General features: G+C 36.4%; 1 protein-coding gene and 1 pseudogene across 1 annotated transcript; one reads left to right on the top strand and one right to left on the bottom strand.

The window, feature by feature from the left end:
* Nucleotides 1–1792: 1792 nt before the first annotated feature.
* LOC149538863 (uncharacterized) lies at nucleotides 1793–4783 on the bottom strand. Its single transcript, XM_089802496.1, has 3 exons — nucleotides 3721–4783; nucleotides 2753–2868; nucleotides 1793–2569 (listed from the first exon to the last, which is right to left on the bottom strand). The coding sequence occupies exons 1-3, from the start codon at nucleotides 4781–4783 to the stop codon at nucleotides 1793–1795; spliced, it is 1956 nt and encodes a 651-aa protein (XP_089658622.1).
* A 1356-nt stretch (nucleotides 4784–6139) lies between these two features.
* LOC149538862 (sodium/calcium exchanger NCL2-like) lies at nucleotides 6140–14306 on the top strand (annotated as a pseudogene).
* Nucleotides 14307–14708: the final 402 nt, after the last annotated feature.

Raw genomic sequence — 14708 nt, 5'->3', positions numbered from 1 at the left:
GCATATCTTATGAGGTTCAAGCACGGGCTTGTGACACTCACAAATGGTTTTATTTCTTCTTAACATTAAATGTCAATATCACTCCTTGTTTTCCTTCATGATGGAATGCATTGACAGATAGAAAATATAGTCATAGAGATAGGTAGTCATTGCTTAGATCCCTCAAGATCTAACATCAGTTGCCTTATGTTTTTGTAGTTATTGGAGAGCGTGGAGCTCGGAGCTGGACAAGTGCAGCAAAAAAAGAAACCATAACCAGTCAAAGCAATAGGCGATGACTGGTTATCTCTATTTATATTTCTTTCATGTATATATTTATCTGTTAGTGTATTTCTTGATGAAAGAAAACTAATCAGTTATCCTCACGGCTTGTGTGAGACTTTCTCCATTCAGCACATTAATTCATTTATATTGTAAAAATGAAAATTGTACGTATCAATGATGATCTATATAATGAACATTTGTATCTCTTTTGTGCATGGTTTCATAAATGATTGCAAAATGATAAAAATGAATAGAAATGAATACTTTCTTTTGCAATCTTTTTTGTGATGTTACTTCTTAGTAAAATTCAACATGTGTGAAATTTTGGTAACATTTTTGGCAACTTCTGTTGTATGTCTGCCTGCTTGACATTTGACCAGTTTGTTTTTTAGTTGCTCTTATTCCCACAGAGTCTGATTATGCATTCCTAGCACCTAGGCCTAAAAAAAGAAAGTTCTAAAGTTGCTGGTTCAATCTTATATGCATGCATATGAGTTCAGTAAAATCGAAAACTCTTATTGGGTTGACGGGTGTGCAGGGTCAAAACTCAAGTATCAACTTTAGGAGTCAAAATTGTCATAGTCGACCATTTGGTTGATGTATGGGTAAATGTGTGGGCTTGAATGGATGCATGTATGCAGCGTATGCATGGGTACACAGATATGTATGGCTGGCAACCAGACATTTATTTGCAGCGATATATGTGTGCGCATGTATGTGTATGTTGGATATGTTTGTGCCTTTGAGTACACATATTTATGCATGCATGAATGATATGAGAGGGTATGACAGCTTCCACAACATGAACCAGCAACTTAACCAAACTACACTAAAACAAAACAGGAAACTAATCCTAGAACAGAAACAAAACAAAACAAAAATGCAGACGCACTTATTGAAAACAAGGGAAACTAACTTATTATGTACAAGGCAGGACTGCAAATCATACCTCAAAACATGGTTTGAGGTGGATCCCATTCACAGGGATTGGTAAGACGTCTCTATCCATGGTAGCCAGCTGGTAAGCATTGTGTTGTTTACACTCAGCAATTTGAAATGGCCCAGCCCACATGTGATCAAATTTATTGTGTTGGCCGGGTCTGCTCTTGAGAACATCCCACTTTAGTACCATGTCACCAACATGGAAATCTCAAGCTCAAGCCCTCTTATTGAAGCTTCTCTTTATTTGCATTTGCTGGTACTCCATGGTCTCCATGGCCTTTTTCCTAGTTTCTTCCAGCTCCATCAACTGGGCACACCGCACCAGCATAGGGTCACCTTTCTCAAATAAAACCAACTATGTAGCAAGATCAAGCGCTAGTAATTCTTTCTCAATTGACAATTTGGCCTCTTTCCCATATACGAGCCTATAAGGTGAGTTTCTAATGATTTTTTTTGGGGTGATTTTGTCAACCCATAAGGTAGCCTTCAATTTTGAATGCCAATCTCTTTGATTATCTTGCAAATTGCGCTTGATGATTCTTATCAGGTTCTTGTTGGAAGATTCCGCTAATCCATTTCCTTGCAATTAATAATTTGAGCTTGTACTGAGATATATTCCATGATGAAAAGCCCAATTAGTGACTTTCATTCCAACAAAAGCAAGTGCATTATCTGAGATAATGGAATCCGGTACTCCAAATCTGTTCACAGTGTCATCATAAAAGTTTAAGACTGCTGATTCATTTGCATCCTTTAATGCTGCTGCCTCAGTCCAGCGTGTGAAATAGTCGGTGGCTGTAATAATCCACTTGTGACCCGCACTTGATGGAGGGTTAATGGCCCCAATAAAATCAATGCCCCACTTTTGAAAGGGCTTTTCGGTTTTAATTGGCTGCAAGGGCAAAGCTGGCAGCCTTTCTTTTCTTGCAAACATGGCACATTTAGTACATTTTTTGACATGTGCATGACAATCTTTAAATAAATCAGGCCAATAATAGCCAGCTCGAAGAATCTTATAGGCTGTTGTTCTAGGAGAAAAATGTCCTCCTGAATGTCCATCATGAAATTCATGCAATACTTGAGCATTTTGATCTGAATCTATGCATCTGAGAAGGACTCCATTGAAGTCTTTTTGGTATAGAATATCTTTTATCAGCACGAAAGGGGCTGATTGCAAGCGATAATACCTTATCTTTGCTCGATCTAAGGTGGCTGGAAATTGATTGGTTTTTAAAAAATGGATCATATCCTGTAACCAGCTTACTGTTCCATCATCATTTCCAGCAGCACCGATCAGTAAAATAGCATTTGCTTGCTCCTCTAGCTCCGAAATATCCTTATCTATGATTTGCTCGCACAAACCCTTCCCTCAAACTAGCTTGGTTATCTAGATATCTACGTCATATTCCATGATGTGTGTGATCCAGCCGACTCTTTTCTCATTCAGATCTCTACTCAAGAGAAACTCTTTGACGCTTGAATGCGTGGCATGCAAAATGACGTTGTTATGCGTCAGCAAGTGCCTAAATTTCTTAAGGCTTTTTACAACAGCAAGGACATGTTTCTCAACAAAGCTATACCATTGTTCATACTCTTCAAGTCCTTTGCTAAAGAATGCAATTGGTTGTTCCAATCCCTCTACATTTTCTTGTACCAGCATGGCTGAAATCACATCATGACCACCATATGCGTAAAGAATAAAATCTTTACTGAAATTAGGATTGACTAGGATGGGTGATGATACTAATGCGTCTTTAATGGCCTAAAAATTTTCTTTGGCTTCCTTTGTCCAGGTAAAAATTGTGTTCCTTTTAGGCATGGCCATTAATGGTTTGAGAAGTGCTGCAATGTCAGGCAAAAACCTCCGCATGAAATTGATGTGGCCAATGAAACTTTGAAGGCCTTTCTTGTGTTGTGGTAGAGGCAGCTCCAAAATTGCTTCAACTTGTTCAGGGTCCACTGTGATGCCTGACTTGGATACAATGTATCAGAGTAATTTCCCTTCATGCACTAAAAAGATACTCTTTTTTGGGTTTAATGAGATACCAAACCTTCTACAGCGTTCAAAAATCTGTCCTAAATGATTAATGTGGTCTACTTTTTTCTGTGAATAAACAATGACATCATCTAAATAAACCAAGATGAACTTGTACATCAGGTTGTTGAAAGCCATCTCCATGACCTTCTGAAAGGTAGCTCCAACGTTGGACAATCTGAATGGCATTATTTTATATGCCATTGTTCCCCATTTTGTTGTAAATGCTATTTTGAACTAATCTTTCTCCTTTACCAAAATTTGGTTATAACTTGAATAACCATCCAACAAAGAGAACCTTTTAGCCCCTAATACACTTTGCAAAATCTGTTCCATGGATGGAAGTAGGTGTCTATCCTTCAGCGAGACTCGATTCAAGTCTCTGAAATCTACGCACAACCATAGCTCCCTATTTTTCTTCCTTATCGGGACCAAGTTAGAAACCCAACTTGTGTGTTTGATAGGAAAAATTATCTTACTCTTGATCAATTTGAAAACTTCTTTTTGCATCAAAGGTTCTAGCTTTGGATTAATAGGCCTTTGCTTTTGTTGAATTGGCTTAGCTGTTGGTTCGAGCTCTATTGTATGTTGTGCCAGTCTTGGATTGAACCCTTTTAAATCGCTGTATTTCCAAGCGAAGACATCACTAAACTCTTGAAATAAATGAAGAAAAGCTTCTTCTTCTTTAGCTAAATTTACCTTGCTGAACTTAAGGCATTTACCTGGTGCAATTTCCAGATCTGCATACTGGTTTTCTTTGACCAACAAGTTGGCTTTTCTTAGTCTGAGCTGATCATCAGAATTAAATACGCTTTCCAGTGTTACTAAACCTTTTGGTAACTTGTTGTTTTTTAACTGTATCACTTGATCACCATACTGATCTTTATACCTCTGCTGGTTAGAACTGGCAAAAATGTCTTCTTCCAACAAAAATTGCAGAATTCGTTCATCGCTGTCAAAAACTTGCCAACTAACATCGTTATCAGGAACTGAAGGCCTGGTAATGATTCTGATATGACGCTGATCAGTATGGGTGGACATGCTGTTGACAATTTCATATTGAGTACCTACAGCTGCCAGTCTGTTGGCATGCTGGTTTTCTTTTCTAGGAACAACTAGTATATTAAATGCATCAAAATTTTTAAGAAAATCCCAAAAATGATGTCTATAAGACTTTAAAATGTCATTTTTTGCAGCATTCAGACATCTGATTTGATTTACTACTAGTTCACTATCACCATACACCCTCAAGCACTTAATACTATGCTTTCTTGCCCATTCTAATCCCTGAACTAACCCTTCGTACTCTATTGTATTATTGGTGCAAGAAAAATTGAATCTGAAAGTGGCATAGTACCTATCATTGTCGGGTGAAACCAGCATGACGCCTCCACCAGCACCTTGTTTACCTCTTGAACCATCGAAAAACATGCTCCATAGCTGATCTTGGGATTCTCCCAACTGATTCACTAGTTTGACTAGATTGGGAATAACTTCACTTTGTTCATGTATAATGTAGGTCCCCAAGTCAGCATTCGTCATATGGTAAAATTGGTTTTCATATGTTTGACTTGATGCCCATTCATCGAGAAGAATATATGGGAAATCATCTAGCTGGGTTCAATTTTCAGCAACTGTATGACATTTTGCTTCGTCAAATGCAAGCAGGTTCGCATTGACAGCACTAGGAACATAAGGCTTTATGTGGTTTTTTGCAAGTAACTCCAATTTGATCATCACTTTTGTGCCATTTCTAGTCCTAAAAAGCATGTGGGACCAATCAGATGATAGGTAACCACCAATTGGATGACAGGTAACTACCAATCTTCGCCGTGAAATCTCTAGACAAATAGATGGCAAAGAATGGAGGTAAATCTATAACATAGATATCCTGCTAAATGGAAAAATTAGGACAGGCATGAAGGGTGACACTCACATCTCTAATCATGCCTATAGTACCTACGGATGTCCCATCAAGCTAAACAACACCCTTTTCAATGGGTTGGTATTTTAGTCCTAACTGGCCAGCTATCATTTTTGGCATGACTGAGCTTGTAGCTCCACTATCTACCATACAGTTATGGACTAGTTTATTGCCAATAATTAAGGAAAGATAGAAAGGAGGCAGTTTTATTACCTTATTTGGTTCTGTGGCAATTTTATTGCTGTCCTCCCCCTTTTCATCAGCGTTGGTTAACACCACACTTGTTGGTTCATACATCACCCTTGCGGGATTTGCTTCATCTAAGAGAGCCTTTTGCAAGATATCTGCCTGACCGGGGATGGCCAAAGTCTCCCACATTGACATGGAGACATTCATCTTCTTCATGTTCTCCATGATATTAAATGGTGCAGCGAAGTGTGATTTTTGATGTGCTTTAACAGCACCATGCTCCATTGGCTTGTGAACGGTTTCCTTAGCGACAGGAATGTGAGTGTCTCCCACTGCATTTGTGGCACTTGATGATGGTTCATCAGTATCAGGTAGTCTACCCTTATTTGCTATTTTCTCTATTTCAAGGGCTCTTTTCTTAGATCGGGTATTTGTTGATATTGGCGAGTCATTATTGACTACACAAAACTCATCTTCCTACCAGTTAAGGAAGCTGATTTCAGGAGTAGGTGCGTCATGCTACTATTTAGGTGCATCATAAGTGGCATTTTGCTATCCTACCACCATATTTTGTACCATTAATGCCTAGTTTATAACTCCATTTGTGCATGTGGCCTGATTATGCAATTCGCTACAGGGGTAACACCATTCAAAATCCACTGCAAGGTTATTTTGCATGGGGACTATGTCTCTTACTGGATTCACAGCATTAAGAGGGGCCAGGTTATAAGGTCGGAAAGGTCTTTGATTGATATTTTTCCTATAACCTATTGCATTACCTTGAAATGGTTGTCTATTTCCTTGGGCTTGACCTTGATTTTGCTATTGGTAAGGCAGATTTGCAACTGGATTTTGTTGTTGGTAAGGCAGCCTAGGCTAGAACTGTTGTTTTTAAAGATTAACCAGCTCGTTACTAAAATTTTACATCATGTTTTTGATCTTGAGCTGACTATTTTTTATCTCCTGCAGCTCTTGTGAAGGGCCTGCAGTACCCGAAGGGCATGCCATGGTAATTTCTTGGCTGGGAATAGTAGGTAACTGGTTAAATTATGGAATTGTCAATGGCATATTTGGGTGAATGTCTGGAAAGATGGGCATTGGAGGCCTACGGGCTATTTTAATAGCTTGAATAAGACTATTTTCAGCTCTAATGGTGATATCATAAGCTTGAGGCAGTGAAACACCTCCCATAGATTGAATCATTACTGATATATCACTATTAAGCTTCTCAAATAATAAAGAAAAGCATGATTGGCTAAAGGTCTCACCGTAATGGGTATTCTAGTCCAGGTTCTTTGAAACCGGTTGTTAAAATCCATCAATTTCTCTTGTTGCACTCGCTTTATAGTTGTGAGCTGCTCTACCAGCGACAAGAAGTCAGACTTGTCTTCAAAATGTTTCGTCAAAGCGTCACCCAAGGCATCCCATGAGCCTCTAGAGCCAATAGTTAGAATTTTGAACCACTGTAATGCTTTCCCCTTTAAAGATACCACCAACAACTTAGTAGCCACATCTTCCTCTATAACATGATGTACATTGCACAAAGTAGCAACATCCCTTATGTGCTCATAAGCTGTAGTCTGATTTTCTCCAGTAAAATATAGCAGAATCTTCAATGTTGCAAGTGGTATATCATGATGTTGGGAAAAATTCAAGGGGCTCCCTTGATTAAAAGGCACAAAAGAAAACTGTCTCGCCATTGGCCGACGTTGCTGTAGAGGTTGTTGTACTGGTTGTTGCATAGGTTGTTGTGGTATAGGTTGTTTTTTGAGCAGGATTGCTGGAAGCTCGTACTTGCTGCACCTGCTGGTATAAAACTAGTACTTGCTAAATTTGTAGGTGAATCAGCAAATATGTCAAATAATTTAGCCCTTACTGATGGACTTGCCGAACGTGTGACTTTCCTTTGGGCTGTTCTGCTGTACACACAAAAACTAGGGGTTGATAGCTGCCTTCTTGGTGCTGGCTTCGTTCTAGCAAGACTCCTTCCATGTCTTTTTAGAGTTTCTAGCTGTAGATATTCAAAAGAACTAGAACTTCGTGTTTGTATCTTTCTCATAAATTCGTCATTTCCTGCTGGCTAGTTGAAACAAGGCTTTCAGCTATACCAACATAGTTGAAAAATGTATTCGGGTCCCATCGGGCGTGCAAAAATTGTTAAGTTTCAGGATTTGCACCCTTTACTGAATGGGAAAACATTCAGTAACCCTTACTTAACATGGGATTCAATTCACTATGTGGGACTGGACAGTGAGATGAAACCTTCAGATTCTAGGCTGGCTCCTATTGAATCTCTCAGTGATAACCTCTTAAAACTTAAAGCAAACTTGAGGGAAAAAGGGAAGAAGTTACTGAAAACCAAAAAACTAAACCTTAAGTCTTAAAATAAGGAAGTGATACACCAAAGAGGGGTATGGAAATGTAACCCACATGTGATAGAGAGGATAATGTAACTTTATGAAACACAGATGAAGCACAACTTCCTGTAAAGGCTTGCACAAATGATTTATAATAAGGTTTTTTCATTGAAACTACAGAAAGAAAGACAAACTAATACCTCCCTTTGACTAATTTCACCCAAAAACACATGTTATAACCTGCAAAAAAGCTTACTGTTCTACACAGAGGTGCTGAAATGAGATAGAAAATAGGGAATAATGAAACATTCACAAGTTAACCTATCCAATCATTTTGAAATGCACACAGAAATTGTAGAAAGGAAAAGGGCTCACTGATAACTTCACCAAGCATAATCACACTGCTACAACCTGTATTATATCTCCAGAAATGAATTACAGACTCTGTAAAATGAAGTCTAGGACTTAGAGAAAAAGCCACAAAACCTCTATCCACACAAATCAGAACCTCTAAAATTAGTTGAAAAACTCATACTTAACCTCTTTTTTCCAACTGCATTTTACCAAAAGCCATAAATACTGGGTCGAATTCAACCCCAAAGGCCAACTTGAGTCTTTTTCAAGACTTCAAAAGGTGTACCAAATAGCCCAAAAGGCATGGTCTGATAACATCACCAACTACCTCTCATAAATGAAGCCCCAAAACTCCTGCCAGACTCCAGAAGCAATGATTTCTTACCCCCTAGTCTTATCATACATGACTCAACACTCAATTAAAAAGATCTGCAAAATATGTCTCTTAACTCTTTTAAAAAGGAAAATAAATAATTATTTCTTATCATGAGACTTATTAAATGATACTTATTAAATGATTTAAAATATAAATCATCTAATATCTATAATTTAATAACTTTTTATAATACGATTTACACTTTCTTATTTTAATAAGTATTAGTTATTATTTTTTTATATAAAACATTAAGTAATAAGAATTAATTACTTAATGTTTTTAATAAAATAGCTAACATTTATTAAAATAAAAAAAATAGATAAATTATATTATAAAAAGTAACTAATAAAGGAAATATATATTTAACCTTCTAAAGAGTTAGACAAAACAAAAGTTTGCAAATAAATAAAAAGAGTTGAGTCCCAAGTAGGAAGACTTGGGCAAAAGCTCACAACTATTGGGAAATTAAAACACGGCAAAAGACTCCCCCCAAAACATCAGACTTCAAATTTTTATGCAGAATGGAAAGGGGTCGACTAATATGTGAAACCCCTAACTTATTTCATTCATACATTTGAGCTCGCAACTAGGAGAGGAGTAAGGGTTTGAAGAAGATGGAGCTCTGTTGCTTGATTCTTTTTTTTTTTTTTGGCCCACTGCCTGCTCCTCCTCTAGAAGTTTTCTAGGTCGTATTCGAAGATGATCAGTCGGCCTTGCTGTTGTTATTTGAACCGCCACATTTGGGAACATATCTTCAACCTGCTGTAAGTCACCATGGAGGTATGCTTGTTTGGGCCCTTTTGCATTTGGATTTCATCGATGTATCTTCATTTGCATGCATTTCATGGTCCAATGCATAATGTTAGTGTTGCTGTATTGCAAAATTTTCTTCATCTGAATCTGCCATAGGTCTTTCTGGAAGTTGTTTCTATGCATATTATGCTTCATATGATCACTTGCTTGATGTTTGGACGTGTGAGATTCAGATGGCTCTTATTCTAGCCACCATATGATGTAAATACATCTCTTCTTCACCTTGCAAATTTGATTGCTTGTGGACTGTGGATTTTTTGGGGTTCAATGCTGATTGGAGTGCCATATTTATGCTTGTTGTTGATTATATGAACTCGCCTCATCTACTAGAACTTGCTATATGCGAATTTGATTGCTTTGTGATCCCTTTTATAGAAAAAGTTGATTTGGGTTTTATGGAAGATGTCTTGCTGATCAAATCATCATAGAAGAATTGTATGTTCTAGCTTTTGCACTTTTCAACTCTCTGTATTTTAAACCTTGCATTACTTGGTGTTGTTTTTGTTAACAAACAAGTGTAGGAAGATGATAAAGTTGCTGCTAACACATAATTCTCCTCATTGTGTTAAGTTGAATCCACTTTTCAGAACCCGCACTGGTTCTTACTGTGGCTGTGAGAACACTTAGATTTTTCTCCTTTTCTCTAATGGCTTATCAAACCCTCATAGCTATATAAATATTTTGATTGTATTTGGCTGCTACGAAACACATTTATCTCTGTTGGGACCTTTACTTGAAGGAAGGAATGATTTTGAAACTTGTAATGCTGCTGAAACTAACAACAAACTTGATTAATTCTGCTTGGAAAACCGAAACTCTAGTTTTGAAATGGTCTTCCTCTTTTACTGGTGGCCTTTATATTTGTCCATCAGAAAATCAAAACAAAGTGGATTTCCCACTTTTCCTGCCATGCTTGGGCTTCTTTTTGTTGTAGAAGATATTTGGCACATTCTTCAATTGATATCTCTTTTTCTTACTACAAAATTTGCACATCCGACAACATCCTTCCATTTAATGATAACTTAAAGTTTTGAAAGATGATATGAATTTTGTATTCAAACCTCTTGTTTGATGACTAACTATTTGCACCATATTACATATTGGAAGTGAAACCATGGTTGTTTTAATTAGAAAAAAATTAATATTTTCAAAGTCATTTCATTTGCTGGTTACTGAGTAAGTCTCATATAGCTATTCTTTTGCTAGTATAATTGCACACTCGTGAAATCAAAAACCTCTTATATCTTATGGCACGACTTTGCATTGCCATGGATAACCCTAGCATGTTGTTTTAGGTTGCTTCACACTCACATGCATTGAAAAATACCAGTCATTTGCTTGTTAGTTGCTGTCCACAACACGAGATATTCAGTTAACATTGCTACAGCATTTTTCAACAGTCCTAAGCCTCAAATTCATACTATCATATTGGCGTAAAGTTAGGCCAGAAACACGTGGTCATAGATGCATGCATTACCAAGCTATAGTACCTTTGTCATTTATCAAACTTTTGCCTTTCCAACTTATGGTTGCGGTTACATAACCAGGCTAGATATCAGCACCATGTCTTGATTGATATTTGTTTCCATATCTCCTTTTTTGAATTAAGATTTGGAAATTGGATTCCATTTGTATGTTGGCACATGTTTATAATAACTTCATAATGCAATTTTGTTAGTCTGTTCATTTGCTTGCTAGTTGTTGTCCACAACATGAGATATTCAGTTAACATTGCTACAACATTTTTCAACAGTCCTAAGCCTCAAATTCATACTATCATATTGGCGTAAAGTTAGGCTAGAAACACTTGGTCATAGATGCATGCATTACCAAGCTATAGTACCTTTTTCATTTATCACACTTTTTCCTTTCCAACTTATAGTTGCGGTTACATAACCAAGCCGGATATCAGCACCATGTCTTGATTGATATTTTCTTCCATATCTCCTTTGTTGAATTAAGATTTGGAACTTGGATTCCATTTGTATGTTGGTACATGTTTATAATAACTTCATAATGCAATTTTGTTAGTCTGTTCATCTTTTCTATTCTGTTACATATCTTATGAGGTTCAAGCACGGGCTCGTGACACTCACAAATGGTTTTATTTCTTTTTAACATTAAATGTCAATATCACTGCTTGTTTTCCTTCATGACGGAATGCATTGATAGATAGAAAATATTTTCGTAGAGATAGGTAGTCATTGCTTAGATCCCTCGAGATCTAACATCAGTTGCCTTATGTTTTTGCAGTTACTGGAGAGCGTGGAGCTCGGAGCTGGACAAGTGCGGCAAAAAAAGAAACCATAACCAGTCAAAGCAACAGGCAATGACTGGTTATCTCTATTCCTATTTCTTTCATGTATATATTTATCTATTAGTTTATTTCTTGATGAAAAAAAATTAATCAGTTATCCTCATGGCTTGTGTGAGACTTTCTCCATTCAGCACATTAATTCATTTATATTGTAAAAATGAAAATTGTACGTATCAGTGATGATCTATACAATGAACATTTGTATCTCTTTTGCGCATGGTTTCATAAATGATTGCAAAATGATAAAAATGAATAGAAATGAATAATTTCCTTTGCATTGTTTTCTGTGATGTTACTTCTTAGTAAAATTCAGCATGTGTGAAATTTTGGTAACAGTGAGTACTATTTACTTGAAATTGCTAAATGATGCTAACAAATTTCTCAATCACCTCTAGAGTGGCAGAATCCACACAATCGAAATAACTCTTACAAGTAAGATTAGTGTTTATTCTATTTGTGACATTTTTTTCATGAATTTCAAATTTGGGCAGCATTTACAATCATTTCTTGCTGATATCTTGAGATTTATACAGCTAACAGTCTTTATTCGTTGTCACTCTTCTTTCTTTTTCACATCCTTAAAGACATCAATTAGGCAAATCTTTGAGAAGTTCAGTGGTACAAGGACTCCATGCCATAGTTAATATATGACTTATAGCTGCTTTTCCCCCTATATGCTTCAAGAGAGAGATTTCATATAGCACATCCACAATATAGCCTATAGAGGAAGCAAGGATAGTTTTATGGTATTGACAGATGATTCTGGATATAACTGTGTAGTGTTTTCCAGCATCAACATTTGAGAAAAAATGTGAGTGTGATCCAAACTATAGATTCTGAAAAAAGATGCATAATTATATTCAAAAGCATTCACTAGAACTATCATGAACTATGGAAATTTCATGGCTCTTACAATTTTCTGATGATCTTTACCAAAATGAGGGATCCTTCAAAGCCAAATTTTATTCAAGGCATCTTTATTATGAGGGGACACTTGCATGTTGTCTATCTTTAAAATTTTCATTCTACCTTCTCTAGAATTACTTTAACATTGCATGCTTCTAAATTAGTGTCATGATAATGACATCATAGATACTAGATGGGGAGCACAGTCTACTTAGAAAGAATTAAACAAAGCACTTGCAAAACTTGAAAAGACCTAATTTAATGCTTGCACAAGGAAGAATTAATAGTATACACACTATTCCATCCAACAAAATCCACAAACACTTCTCTATTCACTTCAAAACTTAATAAAAACTAGTAATTATCACTGCAATTCTAGGCATAGTCTGTTGTTCTGTACTATAGTCGTAAAATGGCATTTACCAACCCTTGCATTACAATTCCCTAGGACATTTATAGCCTTCTCCTTGAAATTCATGAAGTCTAGATCCAACATCCTAAAACTAGAAGTTGCAGAATCACTTCCCAGATCTCATATTCAAGACCTTGGTGTTCTTCTGATGGGTTCAGGATATGAAGTAAGCTGATTGTGATTATTTGGAAGAAATGATCTTATAGCATTCATCCAATGTTTCTACTCTTATTCCATGGATTATATGATCTTTTGTTTTCAAAATTTGAGGGTTGCAAGTCTGTATCTGGTGTTGTAGAAGAGTAAGGAAGAACTAGAAGCTTTGATGGATAATGCTGAAGAAAATGAAAGTTTTGGTAGCAAATACAAAGTCTATTTGAAAGCTACTTTGCTACTTATGGCAGGAGCAATTATAGCAGGTGTCATTGCTGATCCACTTGTGGATGTTGTGAACAACTTTTTTGATGTCACAAACATCCCTACCTTCTTTATTTATTTCATAGCAATGCCCTTTTCCACAAACTCAAGTGAGGCCATTTCAGCACTTATCTTTGCAAGTTGGAAGAAAAAATGAACTACTTCTTTGACCTATTCTGAGGTACATTTCTCCTTGTCTTTCAATTTCTTTGATCCATGAAGATACTTGATGAGTTCGAATATTGAGAATGGGGATGACACTGAGAATAAAAGAGCGAGAATTGTTCATGGGATCTCATTGTTTGCCAATATGGACACCTTTTAGGGCACAACATTCGTTGTTTCTATATACCAGATATATTTTCTTGCTTAAGTTCTGCATGTTACTCTGTGGTTTTCTCTTTCTCATACACATGCACATTGACATACAAATGCTAATTTTCAGATAGATTTCTCAATGTTCAGATCTTGTTTTGTAGATATATGGGGTAGTGACAATGAACAATACATTGTGCTTGGGCATTTTCTTGGCCATTGTCTATCTTCAAGGATTGGATTGGAACTTTTCAACAGAAGTATTGGTGATATTAATTGCACTTGCAATGACACGGCTCATGGGCAACATCTTCACCACATATAAACTTTGGATGAGTTCCACTGATTTTCTTATATATCCTCTATCTCTTGTAACATATAAATACTTATACACAATCTATTCTAGAAATTTGTAACTAAATCAATTATGGATTGTGGAAAACTCATATATTTAATTTATTATATTTGGTGATTATTTCTTTGACACCATAGATCAATTTTGGCTTGAGATCTATAGTCTATTGTGATGTATGATCAAGAAGGGAAGTTTGTGGGAGTTAGGCGGTCTGGGTCAAATCGTCCAATAACCATTGATGGCATGGAAATTTTTGTGGATGATATGATTGGCAACATTGGCCTAGAACTAAAGGTCCATGCTTTTCCTCCATTATTTGTTTCTGTTTGACAGTTTATCATGTGAACCTATAAAGAATATAATGGAGATAACTCTATTTTGAGTGGAATTAGATTGAATAATCATGTCTACAAACTTTAATGAAAAGGAGATTGACGTTAATCACAATGAGTATGCCAGACTCACTAATTATCAGTTATGACTACCCTTCCTTTTATAGTTATGAAAAAAAGATGACAAAGTATAATTGAGATATGAATTCTTGTTTTAAGCATATTTTCCCTACTTCTAGCTAACTATTTTGCCAGAGATCAAGTCCACCTATAGCAGGGGATACAAAGATGATCAAATCAACAAAGTGGTTCACAATCCTTGGATGGCTATTCTGTAAGTCCTTGATATCAATTGCTCTACATAGTAAGAAAATAAAAGCTTTTTTACTTAACTTTTTCT

The sequence above is a fragment of the Cupressus sempervirens genome, chromosome 9 (genome assembly GCF_028749045.1).
Source record: "Cupressus sempervirens isolate cs-2001-9-10 chromosome 9, ASM2874904v1, whole genome shotgun sequence".
NCBI classification, from domain to species: Eukaryota; Viridiplantae; Streptophyta; class Pinopsida; order Cupressales; family Cupressaceae; genus Cupressus; species Cupressus sempervirens.
Note: the sequence above shows the minus strand (reverse complement) of the source record. Positions and strands in the feature narration are given on the sequence as shown.

Coding starts and splice junctions, on each gene's coding strand:
- LOC149538863 (XM_089802496.1), bottom strand. CDS start 4,783: ATGACGAATGCTGACTTGGGGACCTACATTATACATGAACAAAGTGAA. Junction 2,869..3,720: donor AGTTTTCAAATTGATCAAGA/GTAAGATAATTT, acceptor ATGTGATTTCAG/CCATGCTGGTACAAGAAAAT. Junction 2,570..2,752: donor AGAAACATGTCCTTGCTGTT/GTAAAAAGCCTT, acceptor GTTTGAGGGAAG/GGTTTGTGCGAGCAAATCAT.